The 18248-nt window shown below is 37.4% G+C and overlaps 1 protein-coding gene across 8 annotated transcripts in view; it reads left to right on the top strand.

Moving 5' to 3' along the window:
* The window catches only part of LOC100259253 (chaperone protein dnaJ 1, mitochondrial), a 45038-nt gene that overhangs the window by 7772 nt on the left and 19018 nt on the right, over positions 1-18248 (top strand). For 6 of the 8 annotated variants that reach the window (XM_010666062.3, XM_010666061.3, XM_010666059.3 and 3 more), the window contains 8 exons: positions 1164-1240; positions 1399-1461; positions 1542-1614; positions 2240-2331; positions 4285-4356; positions 10160-10216; positions 15557-15605; positions 15694-15763. In XM_010666062.3, the coding sequence (XP_010664364.1) occupies positions 1164-1240; positions 1399-1461; positions 1542-1614; positions 2240-2331; positions 4285-4356; positions 10160-10216; positions 15557-15605; positions 15694-15763 (553 nt within the window). The remainder of the gene's footprint in view (positions 1-1163; positions 1241-1398; positions 1462-1541; positions 1615-2239; positions 2332-4284; positions 4357-10159; positions 10217-15556; positions 15606-15693; positions 15764-18248) is intronic. The other 2 variants (XM_059734625.1, XM_010666060.3) reach the window with 1 other exon arrangement.

The following is an 18248-nucleotide window of genomic DNA, read 5'->3' as shown; positions in this document are numbered from 1 at the left end:
AAAGGGTCTTACCTCTAAAGCTGCTCCTTAAATCCATATATGAAATGATTGTCATGTCACATAACTCCTAGGCTGAACTCAATCCATCCTAGCTTGTCTGAATAGCTTGTGCCATAACACCAAATATACAATGTAGAAAGAGATAATCAATCGTCTCTTCACTCCCCTTATGAAGGATGCACCAATTAAAACTAAGGGTTTTGAAAGTTCTTCTTAAATCTTTTTGGGCATATTGTTTTCAAACATTTCCCTTTGAGTGCCATTCAGTTTAGTTGGCTCTCGGTATGTACTCCTTAGGGTTGGGCTTACTTGGTGAGGAGTTGAGTTAAGCTTTCGAGTTGTAACTTTGTAGTCTTTTTTTTTTTTTTTTTGTACAAATCTCCTTGTAAAACAGAGGTTTTCATGGGTGTTTTGATCAGGTTTGTATTTCATGGGGAGTATTTCTCATCCTTCTTATGTTTTATTATCTTTAATTAATTCATCTTTGGTTTTTGATCAAAAAAAAAAAAAAAACAAAACTCTTAAGGCTTTTGGTTGTATTTCCTTTTTGTCTTATGGGTCCTTTGCATACTTCCTATGTATTTTGGAGGCATTCTCTTTTTGTTAGGTGCTTTTAATATGTTTTTATTTGCTTATCAGGAAAAAAAATAATAATAATAATAGAGGATATGGCCCTTTATAGAGCTGATTGGTGGGAAGGACTTATATAGCTATTGAAGCGGTTAGGATTGATTTCAAATTTCGTTAAGTAGGATATAATTCTGTGCCGCCAGGCTTGGAACCATGTTTGAAACCTTTGGGATTCTTTGGTTTTTAGATGGAATCCTTTTCTCTTGAGTCTTAAATGTATGACTTGTCGAATTTTTCTTGGTGGATGTTAAAAAGGAGAAGGTTGATTAATGCCGGCTGTCTTAGTTAAGGAGGCTTGTGATTTATCTTCTTAGGTAGGTGCTATTTTTTAGTATATTCCAAGATCATTTAAGAATGAGATGTATACAAAGTGGCTAAAATTATGGAATGTTGTTTGGGTAACTCATTTTGTACTTGATCTTAGGGACTGCTTTTATTTCTGCCAATTTGGTTTTACTTTGATTTTAGATCTAAAATCTGAATTCGCTCATAAAAATTTAGTAAATCTTGTTCTCTTTTCTTAAAGAAATTAGTCTTGCATGCAGATGGGCGTGGCCATCCTGTTGATGCCAAGACAAAAGTTTGTCCAATTTGCAAAGGCATTGGGAGAGTAAGTGCTTCAAAAAATCACATTAGTGATGATTAGTAAGAATCCATTTGAAATGGTTCACTTTGTGAGGAGAATTTCTTTTACTAACCATTCTGGAAGTGCTTCAAGCTCTCTCTTCAAATATTTTTATATCTGATATTTTGTCCAAATTTAATTAGGTTACTATTCCTCCATTCACATCGACATGTAGTAGTTGTAAAGGCTTGGGGCGAATTGTTAAGGTATGATATGTATACTGCTTAACATTGAGAATAATTTCTAGATCCAAAGACACATGAGTGATTTTGAGTGTGTGGTGCAGGAGCATTGTACAACATGCAGAGGATCAGGGGTAGTTGAAGGTGTTAAGGATGTTGAAGTTGTTATACCAGCAGGTTGGTTTTTAAATGCTTGTTGTTGATAGAATGAGTTTGTAAAAAGATTAGTCTCATTCTTCTCTCTTTTTTTTTTTGATAAGTAAATGCGAAAAAGATTAGTCTTATTCTTGATATCGTCATGCACTGAAGTTTCTAGTTATCTGAGATCCTGATGTCGACATTAGTATTTATGTAAACTTACTTTGCGTTGGCTTAACAAATGTTTTCTTATCATGTGGTTTTATTGAGGATCCTATCTTCAAGCTTACATTGTGCTTGCTTCATAAAATATGAACATGACAGCCTTAGGTAGTTTAGTGCAAAATGTTGAATAACTTTTCCTGTACATATCATAATTTCCAGTATATGAATCTTCTTATAACAAGGAGGGACATTTTTTTGTGTTTGGAATGGATGCAAGGTGTCTAAATGGTGCCCCTCAAAATATTGAAATGCAATATAACTGCAGACACATGGATGTTGGAGTCTAGATACAAATTGTCCCATGTGGTGAACGAGGACATTTTTCCCCTTGTTATAGAACTTCCCCTTGAATACTTTATCTTAGCTCTAGAGACATAGATGGTATTTTATTTAGAGTTATTTAGTTATCTTATTGTTCTTTTTCTTTTAAATGGATTAGGTGTTGATTCTGGAGATACTATCCATGTGCCAAAAGTTGGTAATGCTGGAGGACGAGGAGTTGAACCTGGGAACTTATACATAAAATTAAAGGCACAACTTTACCTATTTCACTCTGTTTTTTCAAGGCATGCTAAATGTTAGATGCAATGAGATGATGTGCAATTGCTATTACATATTAGCAAACTGTCGTAGGAAAATTGTACTTCTGTAAGTTCATCGGTTGAGGTTCAGAGGCATTAAGGGCAATATAGTCACGAGGTTGTGAGGGGGGGGACTGAATGAATTAAAGATGTCCTACCATAATTGGGCATCAATTTGGCCTGGTTCAACCAAGAAACCAAATTTCTTTTGGACTTGATTCTACTTATTGAACCTGCTGAAGCATAAAGGAAAATATTAATGCACATGTAGACTGTTGTTTATGCATCATGCCTTAATAGACCCATGGATATTTTGGGGATGGAAACTGCTACTCAAACTTCTTATACCAACTCTTTTTACCACCTTCTGATGTGGTAGGTGGTCATTGGAAGTAAAGAAATATTTATATTTATTTTATTTGTATGATTATATCACTTTCTTGTGTTTCTAATATAGAGTGCACTCTACATGTCAGCAGGTGGTACAAAATGATGGTATAAATAACATATTACTTTTGTATTTACTTGCCAAATCCTTCAATTCTAAAGATGCATTAACCCTTTTAAGAAATAAATATAGTTACTGTTCTCTAAATCTTTGCTTTGAGCAAAGTCCTCTTCAATTATGTGCTTTGTTTTGTAATTGTTAAAGAGTGATATACATTGTGGACCCAAATCCTATGAGTTTAAGCTTTTAGGAAAGTTGGTTGTTCAACATGGTATGTTTGGTGGGAGGTCATGTGTTTGAGCCTCACCATATGCTTATTTCGCTAATTTATTAAGCCCATGTGTAAGGCCAAAAGAGGGTGATTGTAGCTGTTTTCCTGTGGACCTGTGTGTCTTTCCACTTGTGGGTATGAGGCTGCATGTGAGGGACGGTGTTAAAGAATATAATTCAACAGTAACAACTCTTAAAATTGATCTACACAACAGTCAAAATATCTCCTAGTATTAATCAATGAATAATATGAACCATTTCTTTCCCTAAAGTTCCATGTTGATCTATGTGAGTCCAAAATTATCTGATGCACACCATCAGTGGAACTTCTGATTTTATCTCTGTCCAAATTCCCTTGTCTATCAAATGGCTGAATATGATTTCCTTACTCGTTATTTAGATCACCTAAATTCCTAATAATCTGAAAAGTAATGAAGGTACCGTCATACCAAATGTTTGCTGCATGCTCTCATTTATCCAGTTTCATACTGTTTTCATTTCCTATATTGCATCAAATTCAGCTTGATTGACATCAAATTTCATGCTGTTCATTCAATTGAGAGGTTTTGTACTGATATTTCTCTTTTGGTTCTACATTGATGTATAGGTCTTATTAGCATGCTAAAGTAGGTCTTTCTTTTTGTTTAGCTTTTGTGACTCAGGGGAGGATTCCTTATCCTTCTCATGTATTCAGTTTGTCCATTTCTAATACATTCTTGTTTCTGATCAAAAGTAAAAAAAGGGGGGCTTATGTTAATTGGTATTTTAGTTGTTGCTTAGAAGCTGCTTTTTTTCAACATTCTTCACTAACTTACAAATTCTTTCCACCTTAAAATTTAATATTTTGTCCATAAAAAGAAATTTCCCATCCCAACTCCCTGAAGCTATGATTTCTGAGGTGGTTAATTACTTACATTCTTTCCATGCATGGGAGATTACATTCTTTGTATGAGAGGTCTATCAGCTGTAATATGCTATTGATGAAGTGCAAGAACTTTTATGGGGAGTACTTCAGTCCCTTTGGGCTACATATGTGTAATTCCAGCTGAAATATGGTTCAATTTGAAGAAATCACATTATTTCATAAGATGTGGACTATGAATAATTATATGATCAATTTGTTTTTGCTCAAAAGACACCTATTCTCATTTTCTTTTTAGACTTACATTTTGTCTTGGTATTTAGGTTGCTAAAGATCGTACTTTTGTCAGAGATGGTGCAGATGTTTATGTGGAATCTAGTATCAGCTTTACACAAGTGAGAACCGAATCCTCACATAACTGTCACAATTGTTTGGCTTCTTATTTGACAAAATAGACTCTTTGGGAGCTTCTGATTGAAACTCAATAGAAACAATTGTACCTCCCTTTATTTTTATTTTTTATTTTTCATTTTTGATTTTTATTGTTTATCTTGATGCATTCAAATGAAACTATGAACCTCTTACTGTCAGGAAGAGGCAATTGTAGTTTGATTCTTATCTGTAAGGGCATGGTATAATTGTTTAGGGAAGCTGCATATGAGTGGTTCTGTGGCAGTTGCTGCTAGATGTCCACCTTAAGGATCTATCTCAGTTGATTCCCGTGATCATACTTGTTAGATAATGTATAGTTATTTAAGTTATTTACTTTTCCTTTTCCTTTTCTTTCCTTACTGTATTGTGGGTCCCAGTTATTTAAGTTATTTACTTTTCCTTTTCCTTTTCTTTCCTTACTGTATTGTGGGTCCCACTAGCATGTATATATATACCCAAGTCCAATGTGTATTCTTTACAGTTTTTCAATAACAATAATTAGGGATTCTCCCTTTTCTCTCTCTCTCTCTTCACATGGTATCAGAGCCTAGGGAGAAAAAAACCCTAATTATTTCCGGTTTATCCGTGAATCCATTATGGGAAATCTTTCAGTGACCGTGTTTCATTCCGGTCACCCTTCCTATCTCCTAAAGCTTCCGATCAACCCTCACCGCCGTCGGAAAACCCTCACCGCCGGTGACTTTCCGGCGAAGTCCTTTTTCGACACCGACCATACCATCAGGTGTGCAAGGAGGAGATCTTCAACTTTTCTCAAAGCACCAGAGGAAGAATCCCAGCCACGCGCGTCTCTTCTCAGGCGGCCTGAATCTCACGTGCCGGCACGTGAGGGTGCGTGGGGCACTTTCCGGCCACGCGCTTCCACCTCCAGCCTCGCCTGACGCCGTCTAGCCACCCTCCATTTGCGCTTGTGTCATTTGAGCCCTAAAAGTGCATTTTTTGGGGTTTTTTTTTGTCTCCGTTGGCCCTCTAAACCACCTTTCTGGCGACCTCCGGTGACTTCCTCTCCACCCCGAGCCCTGCACGTGTCTTAGGAAGTCCGCGATAAGCCGTATTAGGGCTCTCTTCGATCCAAACGTATTTCATTCACCAGATAAGTAGATATGGCTACTAAAAGTTCCACTTTTTCCTCTGTCATATCTGGATCTCCTATGATTACTTCGGAGAAATTGGTTGGCAGTGAAAATTATTTGTCCTAGTCTGCCTTTGTGGAGCTTTGGTTTATGGGTCAAGGTTATGAGGATCACCTTGTTACGCAGGAGGCGGATATCCTTGAGGTTGACAAAGTACAATGGAGGAAGATAGATGCACAGATATATAGTGTGTTATGGCAATCAGTTGATCCTAAGATTCTGCATCATCTTCGGGCCTACAAAACATGCTTTAAATTTTGGAATCAGGCGAAAGGGCTATACACGAATGATATCCAACGTCTTTATAAGGTGACTTCTTTTATTGTCAATGTCAAACAACAAGACATGAATTTATCTACTTATATTGGCCAGATTGCCTCTCTTAAGGAGGAATTCTTGACCGTGATGCCTCTTACTACTGATGTTGGGGATCAACACATACAGATTGACAAGTTCTTCATGGTTCTTACGCTTATTGGCCTCCGTCCAGATCTCGAGACCGTCCGCGATCAGATTCTTGGCAGTTCCTCCGTTCCATCCTTGGATGATGTGTTTGCTCGCCTCCTCTGTAACTCCTCCACTCAGACTTTGCCATCTGATAACACTTCAGATTCTTCTGTGTTAGTTTCTCAAACTAACTCTCGAGGAGGACGCAGTGGTAACTGAGGTAGAGGCCAACGTCCTCATTGCACCTATTGCAATAAGCTTGGCCACACTCGTGATCGGTGTTATCAGTTACATGGGTGGCCTCCCCGCACTGCCCACGTGGCTGAGTCATCTGATCCTCAGTCGCCTCAGCCTCCCAGTTCCTCCACATCTCAGGGTATTTTCCTCACTGACAGTGAGTATGACGACTATCTCCACTATCAGGCCACCAAGTCAGCTTCTGTTGCCCAGACTGGTAATACTTCTGCTTGTCTTACCCACACATCTTCTCTTGGATCTTGGATTCTAGATTCTGGAGCTTCTGATCACATATCTGGTAATAAGGATCTTTTCTCTTCTATTACTACTACATCTGCCTTACCTACTGTTACTTTAACTAATGGTTCCCAAACTATGGCTAAAGGTTTTGGTTTCGCTCATCCTCTCCCTTCCCTATCTCTCCATTCTGTCCTTTATGCCCCTGAGTGTCCTTTTAATCTTATTTCCATCAGCAAAATAATTCGCACTCTTAACTGTTCTATCACTTTCTATGATAAATTTGTGACCTTGCAGGACCGGAGTACAGGGAAGACGATTGGCATAGGACGTGAGTCTCAAGGCCTCTATCACCTCACCTCGCCTTCACCTGCAGTTTGCATTTCCACTGATGCTCCTATCCTCATCCACAGTCGCCTGGGCCACCCTAGTCTATCGAAGTTCCAGAAAATGGTCCCTAGTTTTTCATTTTTGTCGTCGCTTGCGTGTGAGTCCTTTCAACTTGGGAAACATACTCGTGTCTCGTTCCCAAAGCGTTTGAATAATCGGGCAAAGTCTCCTTTTGAACTTGTCCACACTGATGTTTGGGGTCCTTGTCGGACCGCGTCTACTTTAGGATTTCAGTATTTTGTCACTTTCATTGATGACTATTCTCGATGTACTTGATTATTTTTAATGAAAAATCGAGCTGAGTTATTCTTTATTTTCCAGAAATTTTATGCTGAAATCCAAACTCAGTTCAATATTTCTATTCGTGTGTTGCGCAGTGACAATGCCAGTGAATATTTTTCTGCACCATTTACTTCATTTATGTCCCAACATGGGATCATTCATTAGTCTTCTTGTACTCGTACTCTTCAACAAAATGGGGTAGTTGAACGTAAGAATCGACATCTTGTTGAGACAACTCGTACTCTCCTTCTACATAGTCATGTTCTTTTTCGTTTTTGGGGGGACGCTGTTCTTACAACATGTTATTTGATTAATCGTATGCCCTCATCTATATTACACGATCAGATTTCTCATTCCCTTCTTTTCCCTGACCAACCACTTTATTTCTTTCCTCCTCGTGTTTTTGGTTGTACTTGCTTTGTTCATATTCTCACTCCTGGACAGGACAAACTTTCTGCCAGAGCCACAAAATGCATCTTCTTGGGATATTCCGGACTTCAAAAGGGTTATCGTTGTTATTCTTCTGAGACTCATCGCTACTTTCTCTCCGCTGATGTCACTTTCTTTGAGGACTCACCGTTTTTCTCCACCTTTGAGTCTCTTCCTGTTTCTGAAGTCTTACCCCTTCCCATTATCTTCCCACCTGATGCAGTGTCTTCTCGCCCACTTCAGGTTTATCATCGCCGTCATCGTGTTGCTGCTCCTCCTTCTTTGACCGGGGTACCTGTTGACTCACCTCCTATCCCTTTGGCTTCTCCTGCCCCAGCTTTGCCTCCTTCTGCTGACTTACCCATTGCTCTTCGGAAATGTAATCGATCTACTCGTAATCCTCATCCCATTTACAATTTTTTGAGTTACCATCGATTATCTTCACCCTATTCTGCATTTGTTTCTGCTATATCTTCTGTTTCTCTTCCCAAGAGCACCCCTGAGGCTCTTTCCCATCCAGGCTGGCGATAGGCAATGGTTGATGAAATGACTGTTTTACACTGCAATGGCACTTGGGATCTTGTTGTTTTACCCTCTGGTAAATTTACAGTTGGTTGTCGTTGGGTCTACACAGTTAAGGTTGGCCCTGATGGTCAGGTTGATCGCCTTAAGACCCGCTTAGTTGCTAAAGGCTATACTCAGGTTTATGGTTCTGATTATGGTGACACTTTCTCTCCTGTTGCCAAGATAGCTTCTGTTCGTCTATTGCTCTCCATGGCTGCTATGTGTTCTTGGCCACTTTATCAGTTAGATATTAAAAATGCTTTCCTTCATGGGGATCTTGCTGAGGAAGTTTATATGGAGCAACCACCTGTTTTTGTTGCTCAGGGGGAGTCTTGTTTAGTGTGCAGGTTACGCCGTTCTCTATATGGCTTGAAACAATCTTCTCGAGCATGGTTTAGCCGTTTTAGTTCTGTTGTTCAGGAGTTTGGCATGTTCTACAGTACATCAGACCATTCCGTTTTCTATCATCATAACTCTTCGGGGCAGTGTATTTATCTGGTAGTTTATATGGACGACATCGTCATTACAGGTAGTGATCAGAATGATATTCAGAACCTAAAGCAACACCTTTTCACCCATTTTCAGACTAAAGACTTGGGGAAACTCAAGTATTTCTTAGGGATTGAGATAACTCAATCCAGTTTCGGTGTGGTTCTTTCCCGAAGGAAGTATGCTTTAGACATCTTGGAAGAAACCGGTATGTTAGACTGTAAACCGGTAGACACTCCTATGGATCCAAATGTCAAACTTATACCAGGACAGGGGGAGCCTTTAGGAGATCCTGGGAGATATCGGCGACTTGTAGGTAAACTGAACTACCTCACCATTACTCGTTCAGACATTTCTTTTCCTGTAAGTGTTGTTAGTCAATTCCTACAGTCACCATGTGATAGCCATTGGGATGCTACCATCCGCATTCTTCGATATATCAAAAGCACACCAGGCCAAGGTGTGTTGTACGAGAACAGAGGTCATACCTAAGTTGTTGGTTACACAGATGCAGATTGGGCTGACTCACCCACAGATAGACGTTCCACTTCCGGGTATTGTGTTTTTATTGGAGGTAACCTAATATCTTGGAAGAGTAAGAAACAAGATGTAGTGGCCAGATCTAGTGTTGAAGCCGAGTATCGAGCTATGACTCTGACAACATGTGAACTCATATGGCTGAAACATCTTCTTCGGGAGTTGAGATTTGGAAAGGATGAACAGATGAAGCTCATCTGTGACAACCAAGCCGCTTTGCATATTGCATCAAATCCAGTCTTCCATGAAAGGACCAAACACATTGAAGTTGACTGTCACTTCATTAGAGAGAAGATCGCATCATGATGTGTGACTACTAGTTTTGTCAATTCAAATGATCAACTAGCAGATATTTTTACTAAATCTCTCAGAGGTCCTAGAATTAAATACATTTGTAACAAGCTTGGTGCATATAACATATATGCTCCAACTTGAGGGGGAGTGTTAGATAATGTATAGTTATTTAGGTTATTTACTTTTCCTTTTCCTTTTCTTTCCTTACTGTATTGTGGGTCCCACTAGCATGTATATATATACCCAAGTCCAATGTGTATTCTTTACAGTTTTTCAATAACGATAATCAGGGATTCTCCCTTTTCTCTCTCTCTCTCTTCACAATACTAAAGGATATTACCGAAACTGAATGTCCGTTCTTGGATCATGCACACAATTTCAAAGGGGAAAAAATTGTCAAAACTTTATGTATTTACCTTTTCTCAAAGTAAATAGTGATGTATCAAAGACAAATGTTAGAGGATATCATCCTCAAAAAATTGCATTTATGGGGCCCCCAAGTTAACAACAGTTCTGAAGTCACTCAGTCATGGTTTTTCATTTATAATACTTACAGATCTGATTGGCATTATATTATGGGATCTTGTTGAAAATTTTAAGTTCAAGTTTAGTAAAATATTTTCCTTTTATGCTTTCTTAATAACATAATATATTTGTGCTCAAATTGACATGGTTTGGTTGATAAGTTGATGTTCAAATTTTCTTACAGGCAATTCTTGGTGGTACAGTTGAGGTGCCAACTCTATCTGGGAAGATGCAATTAAAAGTATGACTATTGCCTTCCTTCTCTCCTCTCTCATCCTTTAATGTAGTGTTACGTTTGCTTCTAATTCCATTTTCTTTGGAACAAAACTGTTTACATGTTTTACACATTTATCTATTATGGATGAATCGGGTCTTAATTAAGGGCAATATTAAGGCCTTTTTAATCAAGAAAAGTTGCTGCTCCAATAATAAGTGGTAGTTATGCAAAACCTGGTCCAATAATGGGGGGAGAAGTCATATATTGTTCAGGTTTTTTGTGATTGTGGGGAGGACTACTGATCCTTGTCATGCACTTTTTATCCTTAAAAAATACATCTATCCATAGTTATGCAGTATCCTTTTTTTTTCCCCTGGTTTGTTTTTAATCTTTTTTGTTTTATGCATGGTGCTTTCCAAAGTTTGTACTTCAAAATTAAAGTTGTATTTCCCTTCATAATCTTATTGTTTGTAAATTGGAACTGGATATATGTTTTCTAAAGATAAGAAACAGATAAAAGATATATTACTAAGAAAAAGGTAGAGACTTGAGGAAAGATGGGAAATCCCTCATTTGAAAGTACATGGAGGAATATATGCTCAATAGAAGAAGCAAGGAAAAGAATATGTTGCGACTGCTGGACCTCCATCTGAGTTTGGTGAGGGTAGAAATAGCTACTAGAAGCTTAGCCTAGTAATCGGCCTCCTGATTAGCTTGTTTGAGCTCCCGTCCAGAGTCAATTTTTAGATTATTAACCATTACAGACAATAGCAACGAACTAGTTATTAGTCAACTAACTGTAGCTAATGTGTATGGCTTGACAATAAATATTATCAGATGATCAGACTATGTTCTTCTTTCCTTTTCTTTTTGCAGATTTATATGTTCCTAGTTCCTATAAGTTGCTCAATGTTGTGTATCCTTTGTGTTTTTTGTGACATCCACATATTGCTTCTACCATTTTCTTGATGAGTCCAAGTCACTCCTTGCTTCTTTTACCTATCATTTTCAGGGCCTCCCTTTGACTTTGTGCTTCCTTTAGTAATGATTGCTAGTCATTGATGTACCGCTCTTACTTATATTATCCTTATGTTAATACCTAGAAGATCCTCATAGAATTTTGATGGGGGCTTAGAAGTTGGGGGAGAATAGGAAAATTATTTGGTTTCCTGATTGTGATCAGGGTCATAATTTTGCTAACTTGCAATTAAACCCCCTTATAGAAGGGACTAAGCAAGACAGCTTTTGTAGTTAAAATGATATATGGTTCTCATTCATTGCTCCAAGGATAGAGAAACTACACTTTTAGTTAAAGAGGTAGAGGCCATAAGGGTGGCTTTAAAGGACTTAAGAATGTGGGTTTCGATGGAAAAAACTATGAAAACTATGTGGAGACAAAATTCACAAGAAATTTGGTTAAGAAAAGGGGTTAAAACACCTAAATTTTCTTCAAAATGACCAATGAGTTTTGTAGAAGGAACTTTTTGACGAAAGTAAGAATTGATGATGAATGGTTGTTTGAGGAAGCCAAGATTAAGGGCTTTTTGAATCAGGAAACTGGATATCAAACATTAGTTGAATGAGCTTTGAAGTCTTAGGGAGTGGTGATTCTAGGAGACCAGAAAAGCCTTTCTTAGAGGAGGAGGTTTTTGCTGCCCCTTCCAATCATTGTAGGGATAAGGCTTCCGAACCAGATGGCTTCGCTATGGTGTTTTGATAGTTGTGTTAGGACTTTGTAAAGTTCGAGGTGATGGGTTTCTCTATGGAATTTTTTGACCAAAGCACTTATCAAAGAAGCTTAAATGCCATGAAAAACTCTAGGCACATCAACTTAGTAGGGGGATTGTATAGGCTTTTATCTAAAGTTATGATAAATAGGCTCAAAAAGTGGTGGGAAAAGTGGTTTTAATCTGTTGGCATGTTTTTGTGGAGGGCAAACAAAGTTTGGATATAGTTTTTATTGCCAATGAAGCCATTGATTCAAGGTTGAAGAACAATAACATGGGGGTTATTTTCAAGATGGACATCAAGAAGGCATGACCATGTCAACTGAGAGTTAATTACTGTCCTAACCAAAATGGGTTTGGTCAAGAGGGGATTAGCTAGACAAAATGGTGCATATCCATGACAAGTTTCCTTGTTCTAGTTAATAGGACACCGTTTGGCTTTATTTTTTTAAGAGTTCTAGGGGTTTGAGGTAGCGAATGATCCCCCTTGAAAGAATTGTATAACCTTTAAAGCGAATAGGCAATAAAATTTTCATTCATTTCATGGGTGCAAATTATACACTTCAATACCGAATGTACCTTGACCATTTTACTAGTAAGCTTCCTTTGTGTTCACTCCTTTACCTATCAAAAAAAAGCTTCCTTTGTGTTCGCAATTCCTAGGTCTTTATAGGGTTATCTTAGTGAAAAACCTAACCATCTCAACTGTTCATGGTAATTCTTTTCTGTTCTTTTGGAATTTTAATTTTTGTTGCAATTTCACTAATATAGAAATTGAACTTCTTGAAAGACTCATGTCTTCCCTTAATTCAGTGCACTTATCTCCTTTTGTTGTAGATGCACAAGCCTAGTCTTTATCCTCCTCAGGTTTATTCACAGTTAAATTTTTTTTTCTTGGTTGTGTCCAAATACTCAAATCTTATGTTGTTCCTTCCGGCCAATTTTCTGTACAAATCAAAAGCCCCCTCAAAGGTTAAGGCCTTTGCTTGGTTAGTAGCACATAGGAAGGTAAACACCAATGGCATGCTATAGTTGAAAGGACCTTGCAAATCTCTTAGTCCTTATTGGTGCATTTTATGCAAAGGAAATGGAGAATCAATTGACCATTTTTTTTTACATTGTTGGTTAACTTTGGGGCTATGGCACAAACTCTTCAGTCTAGTAAGGATGGATTGTGCTCTGCCTTGGAGTATTGAAGATATGATGATGATTTCTTTTAGAGGATTGGGGAATTTAATTAGAGGCAAGACTCTTTGGCAAATTGCTTGCCTTATGTTATTGTAGATTGTGTGGTAAGAGAGAAACACTAGGATTTTTGAGGAAAAGTGGAGATCGGAAGAGATGTTGTGGGATTTACTTCATTTATACTCCTCTCTTTGGGCCTGTACTACCTCTTTTAGAGGAGTTCCATTTAATGTTATTTAACTCAACTAGCTTTCGGTTTATGATTCAAAAGTTTGTGATAGTTGGGGACTGCCTTTGTGTATAGTTTTGTATAGTGGGGTGTCTGTCTTACTTTGATTAGGATTTGTATTTTTGAGGGAAGGACTTCTCATTGTTCACTTGTACCTTTATTATTATTAATAAATATTTTGTTTTTGATTAAAAAAAAAAAAGGCTACAACTTCATAATTGGATATTGAAAAGAAGGAGGCCAATCTAGAGGGTGATGAATTGAGATGATGGTGACATTGAGAATTATCAGCCTAGTGTTGATGGAAGTGAAGAAATATTGATTTTCGATGATGATTGTGATGATATCTAAAGCTTCTCTAGGATGTTCACTCTCTTTTCAAATGATGATTATGATGCATAAAGTTTATATATAGGATGTTCTCTCTCTTTGTCTCTTGTCTTGTTTCATTTTGATTTTTTGATGTTAGGAAGTTAGAATATGGATTATGGAAAAGTGGTCTATTATAATAGCAATTATCATTATTTTGTTAATTCCACAAGACAACACAAGATGGAATTTTTCTAGTGTTAATTGTTGAATGTTATAATGATGATGATGCTTAAGGATGATGTTTTTTTCATTTTAATATGCATGTAAGTGGATGAAAATATAAATTTTTTTTATAGGAAAATATCAGTTCTATTAAAATCGCCTGGCAAAAAAGCGCACAAGAGTATACACGGTGCATACTAAGATGCCAAATGGCCAAAACAAATTGAAGATAAACACAAAGAAATTATGCATAAAGGATGATTTGATTGCTTGATCCCCATTAAACAGATAAAAATATACATATATTTTCTATTGCCTTACTTTGCTTAAAGTATCTCCTTACATTTTGTCTTGCACCTTAGGCGAAGTACAGTTTTTTTCCTTTCTTTTTGATAGGTAACTTTTTGTCCCCATCGGGAAAAGTACAGTGTTATCACCTTCAAATTGCCTTTTGCCTTTGGCAACAACTGCACAACTAAATGTTTCCTTGACCTTTATTAGTTGTAGAGTTTATGATTTATCTAACTAGCATTTTTACATCAAAATCTCCTGAAATGCACTTGAAGTGGCACCAAATGAGGGTTCACCGAAGGACACAGATGATGTGCATACAGCTCTTGAACTTAGTTCTTGGAGGGAGAGTATCTAATGAGGGACATTTGATATATAGGGAGGACTAACACCAGGTTGAAAACAATCTTCTTATCTATTCCTTGTGTGCATTGGCTAGTGAATGAAATGCAATTTAGTTGCTATTTCTCTTATTTTTATGATGGTGTACCTATTAAGGGAGTCACCTAGTAAACAAGTTGGATTTGATCCTTGGTAAGTCAATACATGATATATAATGAGTAAATCTGGCTCGGAATAATCTGGGAAATTTTTTCTAGTGTTAGTGTTTGTTGTCTAATGGGGTAGTTTGGTTTCCCATCTTCTGGGGATTATCATTGGATTTGAGTGTCAAGGCTTTTGGGCCTGTGGGAAACCATCCTGGAAGTTTTTTTTTTTCCATGCATTCCTTTGGACATTTTGGAAGGGAAGAAAAGAGAAAATATTTGAACAGTAGCCTAAATGGTTTATAGTATGGTGGAAAAAGTCGAATAGTTGCTCTTTTCATGGTTATTTTAGCACCTTATTTCCTTGAGATGCGGACCGGGTTGAACAAGGTGGTTTATGACTCATTTGTGGACAAAATTGACCTGAATTTCAACTGGAATCTTTTGGTGAATCAGTTCAGAATCATATTGCAGATGTCTGCCTTGAAGCTGGACCCAGATTTCTGATCCAATATTATGCCCTTTTTCTTGGTTCAGACCAGGCAAACCAAAATGATGCCTGTAGTGGGTTCATCTGGAGTGTTATATAATAAGGGATATCAGATTTTTAGGTTTTTAAGCTTTTATTCTTCCCTTAAGTTTAGGTGGACTATAAGGCTTTGCACCCCTTTCTTCTTCCCTTAAATTGCTGTGGATTTTTAGGCTTCTCATTTTTTCCTTCTTCCATTAAGTTCCACCACCATTTCAAAACTTTCATTCCTTTCATTATCTCCAGTAAGCTCTTCAATCATTCAACTAATGATAATTTACTTTGTGTTGGTTCTTTTGTTATATATTCCTTTACTAAACACTATTAACTATTTCCTTCTAAATGATTTACTTTTTCCCCTGCTTTGCATTATTGTCCACTCAGATACCAAAGGGGGTTCAGCCTGGACAGCTTTTGGTACTAAGAGGAAAAGGTATAGATTAACCTTTTTCCTTTATTTTTATTTTTTTACTTCAAGAATTTACTTAAGCTAATTTTTCTTTTCATGTAAATCATGGTAGGATTGCCAAAGCATGGTCTTCTTGTAGACCATGGAGATCAGTATGTGCGTTTCCGCATTAACTTCCCCACGTAAGAGTTTGCTCTTTCTTACTATTTATGAAGTCTCTGTTAGACTGTTACTGAAATGTATTGAATATCCTGTTTGCTTGTCTCTATCCCTTTTTTTTAAGGTGAATGACAATCTCACCCCCAAGGTTTGCACTTATATTTAATTTGTTTAATGAGTGTCGGGGGAAAGTTTCAGCTCATAATTGGTTTTATTGAAGGAGTTATTTTACTATTGATTTGGATTCAACAATGGTGAATTTAGAATCATATTTCTAAACTGTGTAAAAAAATTAAAAATTTTAAAAATTAAAAAACAAGGGGAAAAAAAATATGGTTTCCTATGTCACTTTTACAATTTGAGTTAGATGTTGAAAAGGTCTTCCTTTGAAGTTGCATGGAAATATTTTCCAGAGAAGGTATTTTATTCATGGTTTCTTACATGTCACTTCTTAGAAAGGATATCCCTGAAAAAGGCAGTTATGCAAATGGGTTTAGCAATTATATTTAATTTCAACATTTAAGATCGACATGGTTCATTTTTGGGCAAAGAGCACAAGAAAGTTTGGAGAGTGAGCCCTTTATGCATTTTTTAGATGGTTAGGAAGGGAAGGAATAGAATTGCTTTTGAAGATGATGTGCTCTCCATCCAAAGGCTAAAAGACTCTTTTGTGTGCTTTCTGTGGTTGGAGACTATGATGTTTGTAAATGATGGTTGTTTGACACTAGTTAGTTTCATTAATTGGTTGGGCCCCCTTTGAGGGTAGGGTTGTGATGGTACCTCCTTTTTTGTAGTTTCTTTTTTGTTTGAGCTATTTGAGGGCAGGTGTAACATTCTTGTATACCTTGGGTCACTCTTTTGGCGTCTTTTTCTAATATATACTCTTCTTTACTTATCAAAAAAAAAAAACACATTTAAGATTGCTTCTTAGGTTTTTGTTTGTTGGACTTGGGCATTTTTTTTTATTGGTAATAACTTTTAGCTGTTTGCAGCCACTTGAGAACTGCTTGAAATTGAGTCAATTTTCAGTAGAGTTGTTTGTCTACAAGAGCTGAACCTAAGCTTTAGTTGTGCCTGCTTGATGAATGGGCTAACCTTGAAAGGCAATTGACTTTGCTCAAGAGTTGAACCTTGCAGATGCTGCTGAGAATATCGACAGTGTCACCATAAGAAAATTGAGCTGTGGCACCATTGAAGTAGTCATTTTCAATTTATGTTTGGTCCTCTTACCTGTTGCATTGATGCTTTGTCAGAGATTTTGGCAGTTCATTGAATAAGAAAAAGTGGACAATGTTTTTGTTTCTTCTTAGCTCTACTGATTCACCTATTTCTACTTCCATTCTTAGTTTTATTTCTTAACTAGTAAAAATTTATGTGTAGGCATTGACTACTCACACATGAGGCGGTGAAGGAATGAAGGAATTTAGGATTTTGCTATGAGATGGAATCTCATGGAGGAAAATGCTGGTTTAGAGTGGAATCGAAATCCAAAATCCAAAAGGATTTTGATTGGAGTCAGTCAAAGGTAAGGGGGTAGGGAAGATTGCGGAGAGGGGATGAGAGTTTTCCTCTTGGATCAAATTTGGAGAGAGGGGGTCTTTCTTGGTTCCTAAAGGGGGTGGAAGCTTACTACAAAGGGAAGTATAAAGAGTCCTTTAGAAGGGTGTGGAATGAAGGTGGAAGGGGCTTTAAGTTGGAGCTTTGCAGCAACAAAGCTGATAGGTTCATGCTTTGTTCAACTTTGTCTGCAGAAGAAAAGGTCACCGTATAGTTCAAATCATTTGTAAGATTGTGAATTGAAACTAGATTGGTAGACAATTTTGGCACATGTGGAACTTCTAGGGGGATGGAAGATCTTTGCCTCAAACTAAGGAGCATCAGAGTTGTCCATGTGCCTAGGCCTTCACAGGGTTTTAAGGAGACTGTTCGGCGGTTGGAGGAGAAGGGATGAGGAACCCCTTCAAAGCATGCTTCCTTTGCAGAGGTGCTGAACAAAGGTAAGAGGTGGATGGGTGAGGCAGTCTGGATTAAAAGTGAAACAATGGAGGTTATGAGCAATTTGGAGTTCCTCAAGAAGTGTTTGGTGGGTAAGTGGGATGTTTCTTGAGGCCAAATGCCGGTTTTGGACTAGTTGAAATCTTAGGCTAGCATTCTTGGAGATTGAAAGGTGATTTACTACTGTTTTCATCTCTCATATTATTCAAGTCTGAAATGTTTTGAAGTTGAAAGGGTATGTGATAAGCTAAGAAGATCAACTCGAGTGCCTATCAAGAATCCAAGGTACAGGGGTTGAGCATGGGACCATGGGCTGGTAGATTATGATGTTATTTTGTTTGCAGCATAGGAATCAGTCAATGGTCAATAAGTTGTTATTATGTTATTTTGTTTGCATAGGAATCAGTCAATAAGTGGAAAGAATAATTCCACCATTGTTGGCTATTTTATTGTCCACTAGCCGTTCACTCCTTTTGTTTAGTGGAGTAGTTGAGTCCTTTATGTATTTAATCA

The sequence above is a fragment of the Vitis vinifera genome, chromosome 18, assembly GCF_030704535.1.
Source record: "Vitis vinifera cultivar Pinot Noir 40024 chromosome 18, ASM3070453v1".
NCBI lineage: Eukaryota > Viridiplantae > Streptophyta > Magnoliopsida > Vitales > Vitaceae > Vitis > Vitis vinifera.
The sequence above is the reverse complement of the archived record's forward strand: the minus strand, read 5'-3'. Positions and strand labels throughout refer to the sequence as shown.